The sequence below is a fragment of the Colossoma macropomum genome, unplaced genomic scaffold (assembly GCF_904425465.1).
Source record: "Colossoma macropomum unplaced genomic scaffold, Colossoma_macropomum, whole genome shotgun sequence".
Lineage (NCBI taxonomy): Eukaryota > Metazoa > Chordata > Actinopteri > Characiformes > Serrasalmidae > Colossoma > Colossoma macropomum.
In genome coordinates, this window is record NW_023494794.1 from 3,431,273 (window position 1) to 3,454,134 (window position 22,862).

The 22,862-nt window shown below is 37.5% G+C and overlaps 1 protein-coding gene across 1 annotated transcript in view; it reads right to left on the minus strand.

Annotated features, from left to right (window-relative positions):
• The window catches only part of specc1 (sperm antigen with calponin homology and coiled-coil domains 1), a 149,413-nt gene that overhangs the window by 122,029 nt on the left and 4,522 nt on the right, over positions 1-22,862 (minus strand). Inside the window, 2 exon segments of the mRNA XM_036579912.1 lie at positions 13,278-13,413; positions 15,460-15,657. Of these exon segments, the coding sequence (XP_036435805.1) occupies positions 13,278-13,413; positions 15,460-15,627 (304 nt within the window). The 5' untranslated portion in view covers positions 15,628-15,657.

Below are 22,862 nucleotides of genomic sequence, written 5' to 3' on the forward strand. Positions count from 1 at the left end.
TTCTTCCAGGAACCTATAGCCAAAAGCATAAACAGATTAACAAAATAAATTGACAGCCCCTTTAAAGTCAATCCTCATGGCACACAGTCTGGATACTAGCCAACAGTTTTGAATTGTGTAGACTGAGAAAAGCTCACCAGAGGCTCTCAACATAGCCTAATTATAATGATTCAATCCATTAAATATGCACCACATAATGCCATATAAAACTTTTTTCATCATGCAAACACTGGAGCTTGGCAGGTTTGAGAAAACAAGCTGACTAACGACACTTTTCCAGGCAGAGGAATTACCATATTTTAACAGCCACATATTTTCACAAAATATTTTCACATAGTTTTGTGGCACAACAACAACACCTGTTTTCCTTGGGAAGGACTAACACTAATTAACCAGCAGCTTCATTTAACTGTATCTTCTATTTCTTCTCTCCTTTGTCCTATGCAGCACAACTCTGAAGAACATCATTTATCAGTTACTGGTTGGAAAACAGTTTGTCTTTTTCTTCTGAGTGAAGCTTTGGGCTGCATTATGAGCAGATCAATTTTAGAATGCAAAATGGATAATGCTTCTTATTCACGTCAGCATTAATCTTTCAGGCTAATCCATATGGCATACAGTCTGGATGCAGCAAGCTTTAATGAGGTCTACTCTGGAAAAGGCTGTAGTTTAATACTAAATCATTAAAAATAAAGATTTTTAATTGTGGAAAACTTACAAAAGCTAAGCAACACAAGAGCGTTGTGATTTCACTGACGGAGAGCAAAGCCTAACTAGTAAGACAGTATAGTATTGAACAAATAATGTTCAACAAAAATTGAAAACTTTATCACTAGTAAGCCTCTCGTTCGCTCCCAAGTGCCTCTCACGTGTTGTCTATTGTGGAAACCTGTGTCAATGAGTAAAACTAGAAATTTGGGTGCCTCATATAAGAATAAAAGTAGGTGGGGAAGGGAAGGGGCTTATGTTCTAAGTACGTCCACATTCAAAGTCGCTTATGAATTGTAGGGGTCGCAATTTTGGGGGCTTATTTTGCTATAGGGTGAAACTGCAGTTCCTGACTTCAGAGCCAAACCAATCTATGTAGCTAAATAATTAGAGCTCTGTAGAATCAAGACATTGTTAAAACATAAAAATAGACTCAAATCTTGACTAAAAAAAAAATGGGTAAACTCCTACTCACTAGCACTCATTTTACCCAGTTAAAAATGTACTGCATAATTACTTTTAAAACATTTTTCTTCATTTAAATAGTAGGAAATAGTAGGTATAGTAAATATAGTATATATTAAGTATTTCAAACATGTTTTTGACATAACATCAACACCTGTCTTCCTAGGGAAGGATTAACACAACAGCTAATTAAATAGCAGCTTTTCTGACTGACAGTGGCAGGTAGGTGTCAGGCATCTTAGCTAATGCCTAATAAGACAGCTGCTGTGGATCAGCTCTGCGGACGTGTTGACTGCTGTCTCATGAGCTAAATCAGAAACACTGAGTCATTAGCTATCTGTTGCTGACAGTGACATAAGCCTCACTGCATCAGGCCTGGCTCTGCAAATTAGCCTCATGGCCTGGACAAAACAATCAATAGTGTTGTGACATATTTTGCAAGTTTTTTTTTATTTACCTTCAGTTGTATATACTTGTTTCCTGTCACAGTGGAATTGTGAAGCTTTGTATGTGTGAAAGAATTCAGTTTGAATTCATTTTGAGCAAAAGTTACGGTGTTACTGTGTCATTGTGGCACTGCATAAGGACTGTACATCTCTTATCTCACAACAATGCGATTCGAGAACGATTCTTTAGGCAACAAAGACTACCAAAATTGTCACCATCAGATAAACAGTACTTGAAAGCTTTCAAGTTTGAGAGAGAGGAGAAAATCAGGCTCCACTTCTGCTTCTGTCCATCCTTTACTGTGATGAGACAACTCAACGCTGTGGGTCTGAAATTGGTTTTCTCAGAACAATTAACTAAAAAAAGCAGAATATTGCATATCACACATAGGAGCTTCTGGTGTTCTCATAACAACAGACTGGCCACCCCACAGTCCAGACCTCAATATCACTGGATGTGTTTGGGATTGCTCGAATTGTGAGAAGCAGAAAATGCAACCAAAGTCTAAACTTTGGAGGCATGTTTCCAGTGTGTGGACATAGTAAATACTGAATAATTTGAAAAATAAACAATTTGTACTTAATGGTTATTTTCACTGGAAATTACATAAATGAAGTGGCCTCCCCTTTTGTACAGTACTGTAAAATTACTGAAAATCATTAACAGTTAAGTGGGAAGCAATAAAGATCTAGACCTCATTTGATCTATAAGCATGAATGCTTTTGGGCATGATCGAATTAACCACACAAGAACAAAACAGTCAATCTGACCTCTAAAGCATAATTCTATTAAGTCGAAAGTCCACAGATCTAAGATATTTAATCATGGAAAACACAGCTGTAATTAAGGCAAGTTAAAAGATGTTCTACATCTCACGGTAGCCCATAATTACAGGTAGAGTGTAGATGGCTGTACCTGTGAGAAGCTACAAAGCCTTGGTTCCTCAGCAGATGAAGTGTTATTTATAGAGAAAAAACCATGCATGCAACACACCTCTGCTTCTCTGCTCCTCATGCTTCACTTAGCAGTAAAGCCCCTCACAGCACAAAAAAGCCTCAGTTAAATATTGATGAAGCCTCTGACTAACTCGTTCAGACAGCGCTGGGTTTAACCCCTTAGTTGACAGATTCAGTGACAGGCAGGATGTTATCTTAATGTGATCTAGGCCTCCATTATGCAGTGACACCATGTTCTTTGTTAAAATTTTAATGAAACGTCATATATGTAGGGCATCCAAGGAACTTGTTGTGGTTCCACAGACATGTCTGAGGTCAGCAAATGGGTAAGTCTGTTTGTGTAAGCCTGGGTTTCGTGTCTGAGCATGTGAGGTTTCATTTAGCCATTCTTTGTGTGTGAACAATGTTTCATTATAATGTAATTAGAAACAATACTAATGGCAGAGGCAGCAAGCAGTAATGTGCTTATACATGCCATGCTCTTGAAAGAATTCATGCAATGGCAGTCTGAGCTACATTCCTATTTCTACATTTGCCCAGAGAGTGTTGTAACACTCGGAAGGAGGTATTTCAGGGTATTTTAAAATTCCATTTACCAAAAGCTTTTTATGAAACACATTTCAGGCCTATCTTTGGTCTAAGAGCAGCACACAGTAATATAATAGCTTGGAAACATCTAATATTAAATTATCCACTGAAGATATGCAAGCATATAATGTATTTACAATAGTTAAGTTCAACCAAACCAAAAATGATGTTATGAGGAACTTATGTTTAATGGAAATGCAAAAAGACGAGATGCTCCATGCTGTGCCGGCAGAGGGTCTCTAGCATCAGGTTGCAGCCAGTACAAACTGCAGCTATAGCACATAAGAAGCATCACAGAGAAGCGCTGATAAAAATCAAGCTCAAGCTCATTTGACCCCCTTCTCATATAGATTTAATGGAACAGAGCACTAAGCATCAATAGGTGATTTTTTCCCCCCCATTTTCAGTCATGTCCAATTCCACCCAATAACTAGATATCCACCAATAGCATTATACTACCAGTGCTAGGAGGGTGAATGCTAACACACACTTAATCCAGGTCATGCGAAGCCAGCTACTACATCTTTTCAAACTGCTGCTAATGCAATGTCACTGGACAGCTCAATGCACATGGAGGAGAATGCTAACTGCCAATTCTGTTACGTCAGCTAACAAACACCTGCGACTGTTACCCACTCACAGAGAGTGAGGCCAGGTGTGCTTTCTTGAACTCCCAGCCACGGATGGCTGTAGCATTACCAGGAACTCGTAATCTACTGATGATAGGGCCAATGCTTAGATGGCAGCGCCACTCAAGAGCCCCTCAATAGGTGTATTTATCAAGTTTGGTATCAGCTAACTAACTCTTAAACCTGCTGTTTTCAAGCTAGAAGTATGAGGCGAAACATGGCCTGGCTAAGATAGTAATGTTAGCCCAGGTCAAAAACATCCAATTAAAATTTGTCTGCCTACCTTAAAGACTTAGACTGGCTGTCTTTCTCAAAGTAAATCTTTTGCCTCATGTCACCCACCATGGATTTCTGTTTTCAAATCCACTCAAATTCAACATATGACAAATATAATGAAGTGGTATTAGTAATTTTGCACAATAAATGATAAACAGCACAGGCATGTTACTGGACAGACCTGTTTTTCTAAAGGAACAATCATATAACAAAGCATTCCTTTAGAGGAACAATAATACTACCGTATTTGCATTTGCTCGGGTATATCATCACTGGGGATTAAAAAGAAGATTAGACAAAATTCGAATGAGTAAAAAACCGCATGAGTAGTAAGACAGAGCTAAAGCACCTCAGTAGCATTTCTTGGCATTTCAGAGAGGGGGCTTGCTGTGCTACAGCTTTTTCAATCTGAATATCACCAATGTGGCTTCAAAAACATGACATTTCTCCCCAAAATGCCACATTAAAATATTAAACATAAGAGTTTGTTTACTTGAGTCACAAAACAGTTCCTTTGCAGCTTCATGAGATCACGGCATTTGACTTCAGAGACAGAGCTGTGGTATGTTAAGGAAGCTGGTTTATCTCATTCTCTTTCCCTGTGTGCACCCATCAGTGCTTAATGCAGCAGCACATACAGCAGCCCGTACTATCTGTCTGTTCTTTATGCATGGCTAGCTGCAGTACTCAGATCATGTGTTTAATGGGATCATACCGCCTGTCCACTCATCATCAGAGCTGTCAGATCAACCCCTGGGATGGTTTGGGCGCTGCCACGGTCCAAATATGGAAGGCAGCTTCATTCTAATGTAGTGAGTGAAGTGTCTTCATGTCTTTTTTACATGTATTATGAATGTAGTCTAAGAAGAATGCTCTCTTCACTGGGGGGACAAGCAAAAAGACTTTAAACAGTGTCTTCTGTTTCTGTGACTGCAGTGCCATCTTTATTCTTATCCTTATCTTAAGCCTAGATGTTGCTTGTTTTATATATATGCATATATCACACTGCTCACACTGTATGGTACTATGATATAATCTGCAATTGTAGCTAGAGGTGGGCAACATGACGATACTTCTTCATACTTCTTCCATCATCGTGATAAATTTTGTTACTGTGATAAACAGTATGTTTTTCTGAGCATATTGTGGATATTATGGTACTTAAAGAACATTAAACAACTGCATGTTCCATTACAAAGAAAGTATAATCTGTCATGTTTAACTAGATTTAGTGCAGAGTCTGGGCCAAAATACTATGATACATATTGTGTATCGTTAAAACATCTTTAAATATTGCAATATGATATTTTTGCCATATCACCTACCACTATTTGTAGCCCTTTGGCTGAACTACGGCTTTTAAATGGCTTTTGAAGGCATACCCTCAGCACCTTCAGCATGCTGGACAGCTTGGGAGAAGTACAGATAAATCAACTGGCAGCAAACTAACAAATGCAACAGTAAAGCAGAAAGCTCCAGTTCCCATCGAGAGCCTTCACTGTAACGAGAATCCACAAGCTATATGAACAAGAGCGAGAGGATAGTATCATGGAGGAGTTGGAACCACTGACTGTATATACAATACATATGATATTTAAACTCACTGTTTGGAACATACAACCACTGTTGCTCTCACTGGATGTTGGTGATGAACTGTAGGCTGCCTTCACCCTGGAAATCTTAGTAATGTTGTTGAAGTACTGAAAGTCATAAACACATTCTGATAAAGTTTATTTTATCCACTCATACATATGACAATATGCACTGCTTTTAAATCGTTCTTTATGGTAAAACTTGAGCAAATAAGACAAATGTAATTACTTGCAATTATGCAATATGATTAATTGCTAATCAATCCTAGACTGTATCTTAAAATCGATTTTAAGATAGTTTATACCAAATTTCAATGTGTAAAATGTAATTTTTGACAAACCTGTATAAACATCAGCAATGTAGGATCATTATAAAACACTATGTCCAACAATTATGTCTGAAAACACCTAGTAAATAATCATGGCAGATGATGACCAACATTCAAAATGCAATGTTAGATAAAACCAAAGACCACTGGGTTAGTATGTCCAAGGAGTTTTCACTAAAAAAATGTAAGTTTTAGTATGCCCAGTCTATTGAACATTACTTAGAAAAGACAGCAAAAGACAAGCAAACCTACCACCAAAGAACTACTTGATTTCACAAATGGCACACTGTCTGTCTCAAAGAAAGGACCAGAAAACTCTCACTTGCACTGCTTTAGTACAGCAAGAAGCAGAAGGCTTATCATCTGTATAATCATAGGGTAAACTGCAGGACATGTCAAACTGAAAAACTTTATTTAGCTGAGACAGAAGGAATATTTATTTTATGAGTTTTATAAACAAGTATAGACAGAGAGTCCCAATGAAAGGAAAGGAAGCCACATGCAGTTTACTGGAGGTTTCATCTGCTTCCACAGAGCACAAGCCTGGAAATCACTTGTGGAAGAAAAACGACCTGTTTAACTGTAGGAGAGAGTGCTTGCAAAACAAAAATGTCTGGCTGCATTTCAAAGTTGAGTCCTGCCATAGCTGGCTTTTTGCTGGCTCAAAATCAATCAGCTTAATCTATGCAGAACAACACACAAATAAATAATCAGCCTTTGTTTATTTCACAACTTGTGCAGAACTCCCATGAGTCATTTGTAGAATTTAAATATGCCAAATAAATAGTGCAAAAAACACAAAAACAGTGTGCTATAAATTCACAACGCAGCACACACAAGTTTAACATGCTCATTTATTCTTAAAATAAATGGACTTTAACAAATGCCAAGTTAAATAACAGGGCAACTGTGCACCGTCATTTGTTTGAGCAGGATTATAATAGACTGAAAATCTGACTTGGAATGTTTTGGGTTTCTAAAAGTAATTTCTGGTATTTAGAGAGCCATTCAAATGACCTGTAATGCATGTTGGGTAATTATCGTGAGCAATGAGTGTCGACTCGTTGGCGCACCACCCTGTGCTGAAGAACCAGACCAGCTAATACAACATGTCGAGCATCACCTGAGGGGAAAACAAAACAACAGGAGTGTGCAGTAACAGCTAAAGACTACAAGGCTGCTTGTTTGAGTATGATGTTCAGCTCCACCCCGGCTTTGGTATTCACCCACTGTGCCAAACCCAGAGAGGCCCAGTATCTCGCATTCCTTCTCAATGTGAGACATTACAGCTCTCACTTTAGCTTGACACACCTACACACATGACTGGCACACTTATAAAGGCTCATGAATGGCACACAGTAACACATGCTCTTAGAGAATGACCCAGGCTGATACACAAGCTTTCTAACACACACAGACACACAGGCAGGCAAACAAATACACATTTAATGTATGAATGGAATGTCTAACCTCAACACTGCCTAAACTGAATTCCTATCTCGCTTAGCTCACTATTTTCTTGGTGGATTTCCAGCATTCAGGCTTTCTGTTTATAAACACAAACGTTTTTCATATTAATCCCTAAAACTCTGAGGAGCTGTTAGTGGATCCAGACTTTTCATCCTCACTCTTATAACTTCATAACCTCCATAACAGATATTAGGGCCCCTCTGATATAATGTCTGGCTAATAAAATCAGCCATACTGAACTAATACTTCTGGTTATATGTGAAAATGCCACCAACAAAAATGTATACAATAATGTAATTAACCCATTGCTCTAATACATGAACAGTCACTCACTTGTGAGAACATCAACGGTTTCATGCTCTTATGCCAGTCAGTGACAAAATTAAGTATCACTTTATTTGAAGGTTACCTACATAGCAACGACAAAATAAGCACTGAATAATTTATAAAGAAATGCACAAATATTTATTAACAGCTTATAAGACATAAGATTTTATTGAAGTAAATGACATAGGGGGCCCAAAGTGATGGATATCTGTTCCATTTTAGAAAACTGTTATAAGGCATCACATGCAAGTACTGGAATTTTAATAGGCAGAGGCCTACTTAAGAACGCTATATATATGAGTTCTAAAGAAGATTTTGATGCACTCAAATTTAAAAGACACTACATGCAATCCTTGAGTAAAAGTAGTTCCCTGTCTGTATTTCTGTCTATGTTGTCTGTATTACCCTTTCTGTAGATCAAAGTTTTTGGCTTTACATATTTAAATATCAAAAGTTATTCTAGATATTACAGTTATTATATTATTTTGATAGTTAGCTGAGTTAGCTGTTTGTGTCTGCAGCACATTGTCCTTAATAGAAACTATACTTTGCTTTTTTAACTTGAGTAGAAATATAAACAACTGATATGTTCTTAACTTATAAGTTCCATTATTCAGGAATGATGCCTTATAACAGTGTTATAAATGGAACAATTGTCCATCACTTTATTGAAAGGCCCCTAATGTCAATGTAACATAATTTACTTCAAAAAAACATTCTATGTCATTTTAATTACTGGCTTAAGCTGTTCATCCTATTCTTTATTTTGGTTTTTAGTTTAATGTGTAATAAAGTCTTCTTCTTTATTTAACTCTTTTAAATCTATTGTTTATAGTCATGTTTTAATTCCTATCCTCCCACATCTTTTTAAATATTAATTTGAATTATTTTTGTAGTTTTTCTTATTTGTTAAGCAATTTGAATGACTACAGTGTAAGAAAGGTGCATATAAATAAACTTTGCAAAATTCTCATATTAATTAGTCTGTAAAAGTCAGTAAGTAACTCATAGTAGTGACTGAAAAACTAGCCCTAATGTTAATAACTGAACATTAAGCGACAAAGCCCTCATCCTCACAAAAAACAACAGAACACGGATGCTGACAAGATGAGTAATAATATCAACAGAGTTCAAATCACACACACAATGCAAACATAACAAGCTTACCATATCAAATACACCAAATTAAAAAATACAGTTTCAACTAGGGCTGCACAATATGGACAAAACACTAGTGCTGTGATTATATTGCTACTGTGATTGTGATGCTGTGCAATATACTAAAAACACCTTACTGTACGAGTATTAAAACTTGGACTGCATTATTTTGGCTACGTTCACATTACCAGGCTAAAGTAACACAAATCTGATTTTTTTGCCTTATTGTGACACATGTCTGATTTTTCTTAGAACTATGAGAAGATGCACAGACACCCAGCAGATCTTTTCAAATCTGATCTGAGCCACTTTCATATGTTGCAATCTCTATGTATGCATCATTAGGCAAGGCTCTCTCTAGGCTACAGCTGTAGTTCAGAGCACAGGGCAAGCATCTGATTTCTGTTTGGCCTGTTTTACAAACAGGATTTCTGCAATTGTTTTCTCTATAATAAAATAGTACTTATTATGAATGAATAAGGCAAATCATTTATAAATTTGTTTACAAGTTTGTAATCTCTGTTTATATTGACCTGAGCTGTTATTTTTCATGTTGCACATTTTGCTATGTAAGAATTTAGTAAATATATAGATTGTTCCTTACAAAATTGGTATATCGAAGAAGCCCAAGTAAAGCCTTGATCTCGCAGAGATCTGATGAACACAGGGCTTCATACTGTTTGCGTGTCACTGTAATGGAATGGTCACTCCTGTGAGCGTTGTTCCAGCACTGTGACCCGCTCAGACAAAAATAAAACTTCTGGAGTCCTCCTGCTCATCGCCCTGCTGTGGCCTGAATCTGAACCCTGACTGTCATAACACAACATGCAGCAAATATACAAACTGTAAAACGTTCTTTCTCTCTCATTTTAAAACAATGCACTCTGTAAGCATGAAGAGATTCTCCTCAGAGAACAATGCTAATAAAAGTAAACAATGATCAAAGCCTTCATGTCCTTTTTCTTTCTATGAGCTAATACTAAAAACAAAGTCATGTCTTCCACGCTGAAATGCTCAAAGACAAACAAATAATCCCACACATCCTTACTGGACAGCAGGGTCAAAGAGACTTCTAAGAAAAAAACAACACAAATACATTGCAAATCTTCAAACAGCTGTAGTACAGACAGTGGTTGTCCGGCTGGATAATGAGGATACAGTGCCCTTTAGTGGTGATGAACTGAATTTTCATTGTGTTTTCGAGTTTTAATGGTCATGGGAAAGGTTTAGTATGAGCTTGTAAAATACAGGGTCATTCCAGAATACACACAGAAACAACAGGAGAAAGTTATCAGAGCTTTGAAAGGTAGCATGGTATTAATCAGACTCAACAAACGCTTTGCCAACTACAATATTTGGATTAAAAACATGTTAGTGAGGTATCACTAAGTGTGGGAAATATGCCCTTATAAAAATGAACACTCGTGTGACATCATCCCATGATAGAGAGTTTATCATATAACGAATGATAAACCCTAAAACACCAAACAGCTCAACCCCCAGCGTAAAGAGTTTATTAAGCAGAACTCCCAAAGTGACTGGGTTATGAATCCTGTCCTAAGTGGTGTTTGTGTTATTCCACTTACAAAGCTTCCATAGTGATAGCAGCACTTTTGGAATACATTGCTAATATACATTTACAAAGTAAAACCACTAAGGTTTATTCTGTATACTTGCTTGCAAGTAAACTGATGCCACTCATTTATTTATTTATTTATTTATAAATTATGATTTGTTTTTGTGAAGTGTGTATATCACATTGTTTTTAGATTTTTTGCCTCATTGTGTCTGGCCTATAATCTCAGTTCTCAGCCTGGGCAATATGAAGATATTTATCGTAAGATATTATATATTTATATTAAGACAATTATGATAAATTATGTCAAAATATGCTTTTCTGAGGATATTGGATATTGTCAGTGTTTCATTAAAAGATTGAGCATTATTAGGCCAGTTTAACTGGATTTAGTGCAGTGCAGTTTGTAAAATGCTGAATAATGTCACTGTAGATGTTATTATCATTATTATTATCATTATTATTATTATAGTATTTTGGCACTGTGTTCCACTTTGTCTGTTCCAAAATATTGTGAGGCATATTGTGTATTGTGAAAATGTCTTGAAGTATCATGATATAATATTATTCGCTCTCCCCTAGTTCTCTTGGACTACAGTTGAAAAGGAGCCAGTTGGCTAACACTGGCACATTTACTTCATGCTAATTAAAGGTGAACTACACTGATTTTTCAAGATTTCTGGATAGTCCAACCACTGAGATGTAAACAAAGTCCCTGATAAATCAATAATAAACATTACAAAAACAAGAACTTGAAGTAAATCTTACAAAATAAGTATAAAAAACTGAGAAGTTGAGAACTGAGAGTAGGCTTCCTTTTTCACTGCTTTGCTGCCCTCTACTGGACAAAACACATATGACGTTACATTAAACGGTAATGCAGAGCAAAAAACATGGAAAAGCAAGCCGCCTTTTTTAGCTACAACAAACTATAGCCTATATATTGTATTACCAACAATACATCATGATCCAAACTATCATTCCATTTGAGGGAAGGGGAAGTATATTTCAAATGTACGTCAGACACAGAGGTATGATCTACAGCTGTCAGTCAACTCTATTTTCTTGGGTTTATGGTGCATGCAACTAATCAAATTCCTTCCACTGAATTCCACAGTGAAACTGTACTGGTGCAGATGACAGTGTAAAAGTTATGATCACTTAGTGGCCTATTCACAGAGACTGTCAGAGACTGTGATATTTATATAGCTGAACTCAGGGTCAAAAAGAGCATGTTTTAACCACAGCGGAAAGGAAGGAAATGATGTGGTGTGGGGTTCTGTATGTTTGAGAATCCTGCATTTGGCTTTTGATGAAAGCCTACAGCATGTGGACATGCATGCCTCGATCTGTTCTGTAGACACAATTCTGTTCAAAAGTTTGGAATCACTTGTCATAATCCTTTTTGTTGTTTAATACACAATAATAACTTACATAACATAGATTTAAATATTATCAACAAGACATCGAAAGGTAGTTTTAGATGTACTATTAAAAGGTATTTTAGAAACAATTACAAGATTAGAGATGCAAATTTTGCCAAATTCTCTGACCGATATCTGACTGTCACTGGACAGTGTTTAATTGTTAACCAGTAGGTGTCTGTAATCAGCATGCGACGTAATAAAATATCAATTATGGCTTCAAAATCTTTTTCGTTGAGCCATTAAAGCTGTTGTAAAATACTTGATATATGCAATTATAAGCACACAAATCAACACAATTCTGCACACAAGGGTTCCTTGTATGGATCGTGGAACCCAGTTTTTTCTGAGGGGCTGACAACTATAACATGTTTGTGATTATATGATTGAAAACAAAAAGTTGACTAAATAACTGGAATACATAATGACAGTGTACCTTAGCAGCTCTCAAATGTTTTCACCATCCACCATGTCCTCCTGTATAATTTTCTTCTCAAACTACGCTGCATCACAATTGCTCTCGGTGAAGACAGACTAAACAGCTGGCTGTCCTATTGTTTGCAGATATTTGCTTTTGATATGGGACACTGTTGTAGTTGTGCTATCGTACTCTGTAAAAGTGTTCTGGGACACCACCAGGGTTGGGATGTAATGGAATACAAGTATTTGGAACACACACTCAGAATACAAAAATTAACGTCTGTATTTAGTCCCAGTTACATTTTGTATAGACAGTATTCAGAACACAGTTACTTCTTACATTTTTACAAATTTTATTGCATAACTTCTATTTATTTGCTCAGTTTGAAAAAAAAAAAAACAAAATACAAAATGTGCCATTACGTTTGTAAGGCCACATTTTATTATTTTTTTTCCTAAACATGTTAAACCCAACAAATAAACAGTAATTGTGCATTTAAATATGCAGAAGTATGTTCTCTGTGTTAACTTATTTTTACTTAAAAAATAAAAAGAAATTCACCAGGGTGCCCAAAGTTTTGCATACAACTGCATATTGCTGCTATCAGAACAAAACCTTGTATCTCCATTTTTATCTTTTATCACAATGTAAGTACCTGTACATTGTGTGTAAATTTCATGATAAATGGACCAAAAGAAATGATCCAAACTTACTTAAAAAAAAAGTCTGGTTCCATTGACTTACATTAAAAGTAAAGTATGTTTTCTCCTTCTCCTGTAAAGTTACCATTTAGGAGACGAGGTTTTGATCTGACAATAACGATATGTACATTTCTCTGTGTGTGTATGTGTACTGTATGCATGTGAGCGTCTGTGAGTTAAACTGATGCTGTTGTAAGCTCTTCTGTCTACCTGTCAGGCTGCGTGGCCTGCCGTCAGCCAGTTCTGAGATGGCTCCAGTAGTGACAGTCTTCTTCATACGAGATGCTGCAGCGGCTGGTCCCAGAACAGGCTTAGCCAACGCATCATCGCTGCTTGCCCGCTTCAGCTGCATACACACACACATCACACACACACACAGTCACAAACATATCTTATGACTTCACACAATTACAGCATTGTATGGGCTCTGCAATGTGATATCACAGAAGGCAGTAATGTAGTGCATTTCATTTACACAGATGAATACTGCATCAAAAATGAGTGTTCATAGCTGCAGCTGTGCTGCTTGAAAAATGAGTGCTCAACAAACCACAGACATTTCTACTCTCTGCTGTGTCAGCACCAAGATCAATCTGAGGCATATCCAATGTCTGATGTCTGAGTGTTCTGATGAATCACAAGAATGTTTAATAGTTTTTTGTTGAAAGTGAGCAGCTCCATCTTTAACAGGATTATGCTGAGCATTCACCGAGACATTTTGTCCTATTATAAACTATAATACAGTAGGGCTTATTATATAATAGATTAAGTTAGGGATGGACAACTCTGGGCCTGGAGGGCCACGTCCAGCACAGTCAGTTGATTTTCCTGCTCTAATAAACTCATTTGTTAATTACCAGGTTTAGAGGATGATTTTGAGTGGAGGAGCCACCAAACTGTGCTGGATACTAGCCCTCCATGACCCCAGCTGTACAACCCTGGATTAGTCTATCACCTATTATTAAATTAATCAGTCAGTTAATTTAATATGCCCTCTTCCGTTCCTCTGCTTTTCCTGCCATTCAAAATTATATATGTGCAATAAGCAAGTTCAATTTTTATGGTGAAATGAAATACAACAGGTCAACAAGTCATTTTGCCCCCTACACTTCCCGTGTTGTACTGCAATCTGTCAGAATGGCTGTGTGTGTATCGTGAATATTTTAGGATATATTAGATCACTTTTTAATTAAAAGACAATGAAACTAATTTTTCCATCAATGATTTTGTTGCCTAATCCCAGCAGGCTTAAAACATAGAGTACTGTGCAAAAGTCAGATACCACTTTTTATTCACTTCAATTCAAAATGGTCATTAAGTACAAGTTCTTTATTTTTCAGGAGATATTTCTGGGGAGATTAGATATAAGATCATCCACATATATAAATAAGAAAAAACCAAAAGAAAATAAGTGGAAAAAACAGCTTCCAAAATAAGATTTCAACAATTATTAAAACGTGTAGAGAAAATCATAACAACTGTGTAAGACTAGGTAGGACAGGAACTCTCATAACCGAAAAAAGGAAATACACAAAAAAAAAAAAAAAAAAACGCAAACTGAACAGAGAAGCTGCTAGAGTTCTCAGAACAATGGACTGACTACCACAGCATTCAGATAAAACATCGGCGAATGTGTTTGGGATTACTTGGATCATGAGAAGCAGAAAATGCAACCAACATCCAAGCCTGGACTTTGTAGGTATGGAAAAATACAGTCCTGCAGACTTTATGAGAACTTGTGGTGTTTTTTATAGCTCACAAGCTAACAAGGCTCTCGCACAGTGCATAAGGCGACCTTGGATTCACTCATCTCTATACATTGTGCTCTATCCTGCTCTCTGCTGCCAATGTCAGCTTTCATGCCATTTGCTGACTTTTACTGCTTTTATAAGAGCTTACAATACCCTCTGTATACTTTTCCATAGTTCAGTTCAACAAACAATTAAAATGACTGTGGCACTGGCAACGTTCCTTTCTGTTTTATTTTGTACCATGTCCACAGTTGCGTTTCATAATATTATTCCCTTTTTCTCTGCGCAAAGCACTTCCTCCCTACTCCCTCTTTGTTATTTCACTCCTTAGTTTTCTTTATTTCTGCATTTTCCTCATTCTTTTCTTCCTGGTCCTGCCTATTTCCTTTCTAGTTTTCTCTCTCGTTGATCACGGCCTCACTTACTGATTCACCATCAATGGATAATAAGAGACTAAATGAGAGACTTTAAGAATCAGACTAGGCTTTAAGTTATTCTGAATCATAACAAAATAATCTAATTGAACTGACTTGTAGTGAAATGTGAGACTTCATGACGCAATAAATTGTATTCTTGAATCAAATTGCTTTGAAATCATAGATTTATATGCCCACTCTTGATATATCTCTGGGAGTTCTTACCCGGCTGAGGCGCAGGTCAGATGCGATGGTGCTGGAGGAGCGTGAAATCTTCATGCCTGTGGAAGTGCTGCTGGAGGTGGAGGTGTGTGGAAGAGAAGAAATCAGCCGCATCCGCTCGGGGGCTGCCGTCTTGGGCAGCGCCGCCTTGGCGGTGCCCCCTTTCAGCATGGTTCTAATCGCTGGCACTTCTTACTCAGGCTGTGGACAAAGAAGAAAGAGGCTGCAGTCAGACACTGATGACTGTAGTAGCCTAATCTTAGGGCAAGAAGTAGAATTGCTCCATATAGTAGGTAATGCACTCCAGCAAGGAGTTGAGCAGAAAAAGAAAGAGACTGAAGAGGAGAGAAAAAAAAGAGAGAGAAGAATTAAAAAGTATGGAATGAAAAATTTAAGAAAGGAAGTGAAAGAGAGTGAGAGAGGAAGAGTAGTAAAAAGGGCAACTGCATAAGACTGGCACTTCTAAATCATTTATACTTGTCATTAATGTCACAATTAAGCCCTAGTCAAGAAAGTCAAGCCCTCAGTAGACCTAAGAGTTCACTTCTAGTCTAGGTTTATTATTGCTGTTCTTCTACACATTAAATAACATTATATAATTATTTATATACAATTACATAATTATATAATTAATTGCTTAAATTTTGCATGGAGTCTGCAAGTTTTTGTTGAATTTCCTTTTATTTGGACATCAAACAATATCAAAAACTTTCCTTTCTGCAAAACAAGACAGACAATAATAACTTTTCATCAAATTGAAACCATATTAACCCTTTAACATCAATTTCTGCAATTTTATCTACTATTTTACATTAATAACTCAATTTCTCAGTGGTGTTATTTTATTTGATACGTAAAGAATGTGATCCAAAAACACAAGAACATGGAGATTTTTATTCAGTTTGCGTCATAAACTATTTTTGAACAACAAAACACATGAAAAGAGTTCTAAAGTGCGTCATTTTGTAGTTGGCCTCATGGCCATTTTAGCAACTCCAGGTCTAAGCTGTTTTTCTACAACAAAAATGAACAGCATTTTTGAAAATCACCACTGTGGCAAACAAAAATGCTTCAAAGCCATTACAATTTGCCATATAGACATTTTTATTCCAAACATTGTCAGAGCCTCTGAATTACAAGTAAGGCTGGGCGATAAAACAATAACGATAAGTATCGCGATATAACTTTTCCTCGATAGAGCGATAAGACAGGTTCGATAAATGTTCGATATAATACACCATTCTCACACTTCCACGTTTTAGCGAAAGCCCTGGTGGCGCTTTCTCCTGCAAGGAAAGCGACACTACTCTGCTGTCGCCAGGAGAGGGCGCACTTCCGAATTTTTCGACTTGATTAGAGAGGGAGGGGGCCACGAGTAAAAAAAAGGTCGCCAAATATACTGAAACGCGGAGTTATACATTCCCTGTCTGAGTGGATGTTATCGGCGATCTATTCTCCTGTGACCGAGTGTGAGTGACGAGGTCAGTGGTGTAACTGTATTGTCCTACAGTGAACTCACCTCTTTCTGTACATCCTAACAACTTTAGCGGTGTTAAATCACGTCTACAGCGCCGTGTTACAGCGCCAAACCGTCATATTTTAGTATTAGTGCATTCTCGAGCAACGAAAGTGAAAGAAAGAAGTGGGTTCATGTTCGAAAGTAAACTGAGGAAGCTGTGAGGCATTGGAGAGCGGGAGAGCGCTGTCTCTCCAGGCTAGCTGTTTTTAGCTGCTGGCTAACTTGAAGCAGCGCTCCGGCAAAACGCGGTGAATTGATGATACTGTAGATCAAACAAGACACAAAATCACCGCTTTCAGTTTAAACATAGCTAAAATGAGGACTCTGTGACTGGTGTGAGAGATTCACACTGCAGATAATGCTTTTACACAGCGAACGTCAGATATACTGCGGTTGACCCCTTAAACTACTACGATAGCATAGAGAAACCCAGTCGTCGCTAGCTGGTGTCTGAATACTGTGATATGCTCTGACATGGATGTGGTAGGAGTGACAGCAGTGACCTACCGAGCCGAGTTGACGTTGTTGAGAAACTAAAGAGTTCAGCACTGTTGTTGGCCACTTGTTTAGCATTTGTAACGGGGTAGCCGAGCGCTCGTCACCAGACAGCTAAACATAATCTGTGTTCTTTCTTAAATCATGACTATTACAAAAATTGCAAACTCAGAAACTTTCTCCCACTCTTCCGTGACAGATTAGTGAAATGTTCCACCGATGTTTGCCGAGTGTTTGTCATGATCGGACCATAAGTGATAGTTTAAAACCACAATTAACCACCCAGGAGCAAAATCAGCCTTCAAACGTGAAAGAAATCATGATTTGACATTTATCGCTAAATGTATCGATATCGAACGATATGAATTTTGTTTATCGTGATAACGTTTTTGGCCATATCGCCCAGCTCTAATTACAAGGTTGTCAAGGAGCCAAAAAACGACAGAGCATTCTGTGTTCAGGGGCTGTGTTTGGGAGCTGAAAAACAACATATGTATATGTCGATAATTATATGCAAGCTAACACTGTTGCACAATGAACTGACATCAGAAGACTGGCAACCTCAACAAAATACACCACACAAACCAATAATAAATGTGGTAATTAAATTGATGTGGCAATAGTAGTCTGAGTTTGAGTAAATGGTGTTGGTATAGTTTTGAATAGTGTTGAAGTCTAATATTAGACTTACTTTCATGCAACGTCATTTCAACGCACAGGAATTTGCTTGTAGCATGTATGTAGCATTATTCATATTATGACTGTTAAACAACCTCGTAATTCAGAGGATCCGGTGACACAGGACAAAATGTATAGGCTTTGGAGCATTTTAGTTTACCACAGGCAGTAGCAGCAGTTTTTTTAAAAAAAAGAAAAAAACATTCATTTCTGTCATAGAGAAACCAACTCAGACCTAGAGTTCCCAATATTGGCACAACGCCAACTACAGAATGATGCATGACTTCAGAGGTCTACAGGAATACATACATCATTTCTCTAATTGAATAAATTAGTAAAAAGTTCTTATTGAACCAACTTCTGTCTGAATGTGCATGTGCACTTGCTCAGGAAAAAAAAAAAACACTGTGCATTCAAGAGGAAGGAAGCCCTGTGCTTATTTTATACAGTGATAGGAAACAGTGTAGCACACAGAATGCTCCAGTTCTACATGATGAAATTGATAAAACAATTTTGCTGTTGCTAATGGGACATGCACACATCCTAACACTTCTTGTGGCAAATTTAAATTACTTTTTTGGGCTGGGGCTTGTCAGGTTCATGTAGTTGAAATATCTCCTCTACTTACAAACAGAATGTGGATTGAAGGTTTACAGTCAGAGAATTTAGAAATTGGAAACAGAACGTCTCTGCTTGTTTTATTATTAAACTGAATGAAGATTCAATTCAAGATGTACACATCACAGAAGGGTTAAGGTAAATTACCAGCTGTCCTGGTAGAACACTCCCAGGGACACGACCACTAAGACCTATATATTCCCCTGGCCCAAGATTCATCAAGCATCTCAGAGTAAGGGCTCTGCTGTAAGATCAGCCCTGTGTTATTTATTACAAATGACAAAAATATTGAACATAAACCTGATATTGCAAGTATTGTCAGTTCTTCTAGCACACTGATCAACAGTATGCTTAATAAAAAAAGAAACATCAATCGAACCAAAGTGAGACTGCCTAGCAGAAAGGAGCCGACTGGATGTTAGTCCATAATACTATTACCTTTTTTTTTAAATTGTGTAAACACAGATATCACTGAACTTGTATAGTTTCCTTATGAAAAGTTTACCATTATGGAACAACTTTTTTCTGGTATATTCTTCAATCTTGTAAGCAAACCTCTGAAAAACATACTGTGATAAGTATTGCATTGCATGAAGATGTCTTCTTGTATCTCAGTATCATATTTTTGCCATATTGTCCACCACTACTTCATATACTAACATCATTATTTCAATCTGTATAAAGATCAAATGTGGCAATGGCCACTCAAAGCTATGACTAGCTACTACAGTGATGTGGAAAGAGTGAATGACCCATTCTGAGTGCAGAGCATATTAGTGCACTTAGTGGAGGTAATGTGAGAGAAGTGAAGGGTGGCTATTCTCTGGAGAGCCATAAGTGCTTTTCACCATGGAGAGAAAGGGGACTGGTAGTAGTAGGAGAGAGAGAGAGAGAGAGAGAAGGAGGGAGAGAGATCCCTTATTCCCTCTAATGTTTTCTGCAGCTTGGTCAGCCCTGGAGGACTAGTTTCATTGATTCGACTGATGGTGGGGGGGCAAAGGTACACAGACTCACGCATTAGCAGTTGGCGTCTCTAGAGACGTGAAATCGAGGGTGTAGGAAAGGCACTAGTAGGCTGTACTGCCGCAAAAGGAGTCGATTTAGGTCATGAGTCTTTATAATCCGTATTCTCCATGACCTGCCTGCCTCTACTGTCTTTTTCCCCTCACTTCATTCTTATTTCATTCATGTAGCCCTAAACTGCACTAGAGCTGAATCAGTGAATCTGCAATTGTCTGTTGTCAATTTACTTGATGGTAAGGTATATTTTAAATTCTCCTATGTCTATTGAAAATCTTTGCCAACGCAGGTATATAAGCACCTACAAAATGTAGAAATTGTGACTAAATCCACCTGAATTAGCACTGCAGAGAAATACAACACTGATTTGTAGAGGGCTTCAAACAGTAAAATGAATATGAACATTTTAGCATAGCATCACTAAGTACTAGCATTTGACAAATACTGATTTAAAATGACAGTTAAATCTAATCATCTGTCTAATGAAGATACAATACCAATTTCACTGTGGATCCCTACTGATCACTCAATTAACTACCAAAATAACTGATAGATGACTCGATTGCTAGTACAATACGGTGTTTCAACTCAAAAAAGTTGTATCTTGTATCTCAGTATCATATCATAGCAGGCTGCCTTAAAATGAGCTTACTGAATGTCAGAACTTAAGACACTGAATAACAGAACACACAGATGCTTGTTTTGGTAACTTACTATTAGACGTTTAATTACCTTAAAATTTGAAGGCAGCCCAGTAACAAACTTTTTCATGTTAATACAGCAATTTTTTCACACATATTGGCTGAGCATGAATGTGTAATTATTGCAGCAAATATAGAGGTGGTCTTCTTCATGAAGATGTTTCTATGGCTACCCGTGAATAATGTGGGAGTATGATTCATTACCTTGTACTCAGCTTAGGGCAAGGTTCTGTAATTAGGAAAAATTATACACAGGAAAAAGTTCAGGAATAAAAGACTAGAATGACAATCTTCCACACAACTCTGCTGAGGTCAGAATTTAGTCCTCTATATGTTTCAATATATTTAGAGCGGCATTCTCCAACCCTCGTGCGGGAGAACTACCTGCCTGCAGAGCCTAGGCTGTGCTCGAAATAGCCTACTACATACTGCTCATGTACTGATTGTGGCTAAAAGTATTAAGTAGTATGCAATATGTGACCAACATGAATTTCTCCAGTACGCAAAAGATACCCAGATGATGTGCTAACCTGGACAAATTTTCCAGTATGCAGCCAGAGCAATCTTCATGATATACTGTATCACAAAATGCAACGCTGCCGTTTCAGGAGGACGTAATCCCTGATGTAACTGCTTGGATATCTTTTACATACCTGGATTCAGCCTTTTCATACATTAATAACAGCAAAATGAAAGACACGCTTCAAATGTTGCTGCACTCATTGCAACACTGAAGCCCCATCAGTTTTCTCTGCTGATTTTGAAGTGAGTTTGCTTACTTTGTCTATTTAAAGTTAATTCACATACTGCACAGATTACATGGTTAAAACAGTAACTTACTAAAGGTGATCTCAGTAAAACAAACCGCTCAGCATTGGTTGTGCAGGTTTCCGTCTGGAGTCATGCTGCTTAATATTCAGTTAAACTCGCTCATATTACCAACTACGGGTGTAATGAAACTGAAACAACTCACAAACAGAGGAAAACAGGTGTGTTTGGCTTACCACACAGACCAACCTAAAGCAGACAAAAAAGTTTATTTGTGACTTTGGAGACAAACAGATACAGCGTCCTGCCCATGTCATTGTATGGGATGTATCTCACAGACACATCTCTTGACAAAAAAAAAAACGTACACACCGAAAATGTTGTTAGTAACAGTTTCTAAGCAGTTATTGGAGGGCTGAGGAAAATGGGATGGGTCTTGAGATCAGTCTAGTGGCTCAGACCCTGATGTTGGCTGGCTAGTCACACCCCTGCCCAGTAGTGCAGCACACAGCTTTTGCTGAATACTGGATACTGTTCAGTATACTACTGATAAAGAGTAGCATGCAGTATACTGTATATACAGATGGAGTATGCAGTATACAGCACACAATACACTATTTTAAACACAACCCTAGTTGAGGTTCCAACCACAATTTGCCGCACTTGCTCCAGCTAACCAACCTCTTCTCAAGTCCCTGAATGACAGCATCAGATGTATTAGAGTTAAGTCAAAGGTGGGGCAGCTTACTGAATACAGGTTGAAACTAAACTACAGGAACATAGCTCTCCAGGACCAGGGATGGAGACCTCTGATTTAGAGAAACATTACACATTAGACATAATTGTAGAATATGCACATTTCCCCTTCGACAAACTTGCCCTTGTTGTAGTTCCCTTTGACAAAAGCTTGTTCTGCATACTGTAAATCAACAGATTTGCTTACAACAATGTTCTCAAAGGAGACAATGAATCAGAATTTGAGGTACATGGTGGCCTATGTAAGGGAAGCATCTAAGAGCAGCAAACTAAAAACTGTCAAAAAGAATGGAAGCTGTAATAAAAGCAAAGGGTGAATAAAGTAAATCTTTATTAAAGCAAGGATTCTATGTAATCGTCTGTTAATTATATGTCTCCTGTTTTTTTTTTCCTGACCCTGAAAAAAAGAATAAAGTAATTAACGGTTTTGACTAGAAATTAAATAAATGAAAGGATCTGATTTTTGCACACTGCTGTATATGTAATAAGCATTTTCTTACCCTTATCCGGGGGTCCCCAATTTGTACCACCCTACAGAGTTTAACTCCAACTCTAATCTTACACACCTGATCCAGGTAATGAAGGCTTTCAGGGGCATCTAAATACTAGAGCAAGTTATCTTGAATTTGGAATATGTAGGGTGGCAGAGCTCCAGGACCAGGATTGGGCATTCCTGCCCTAACCCTAATATTAACCTCATTAATCAAAAAGAAATGGTTTTGTTCTTTTAGTTGAAAAAAAGAACATAGAACCTTTGCAAAAAACGCTTTACATTTCATTGGTCCTGACACTGCAAGATAGCCCTGATTTTCTCATTTTCCTGAGAATGTCTGATTTACCTATTCACAGTT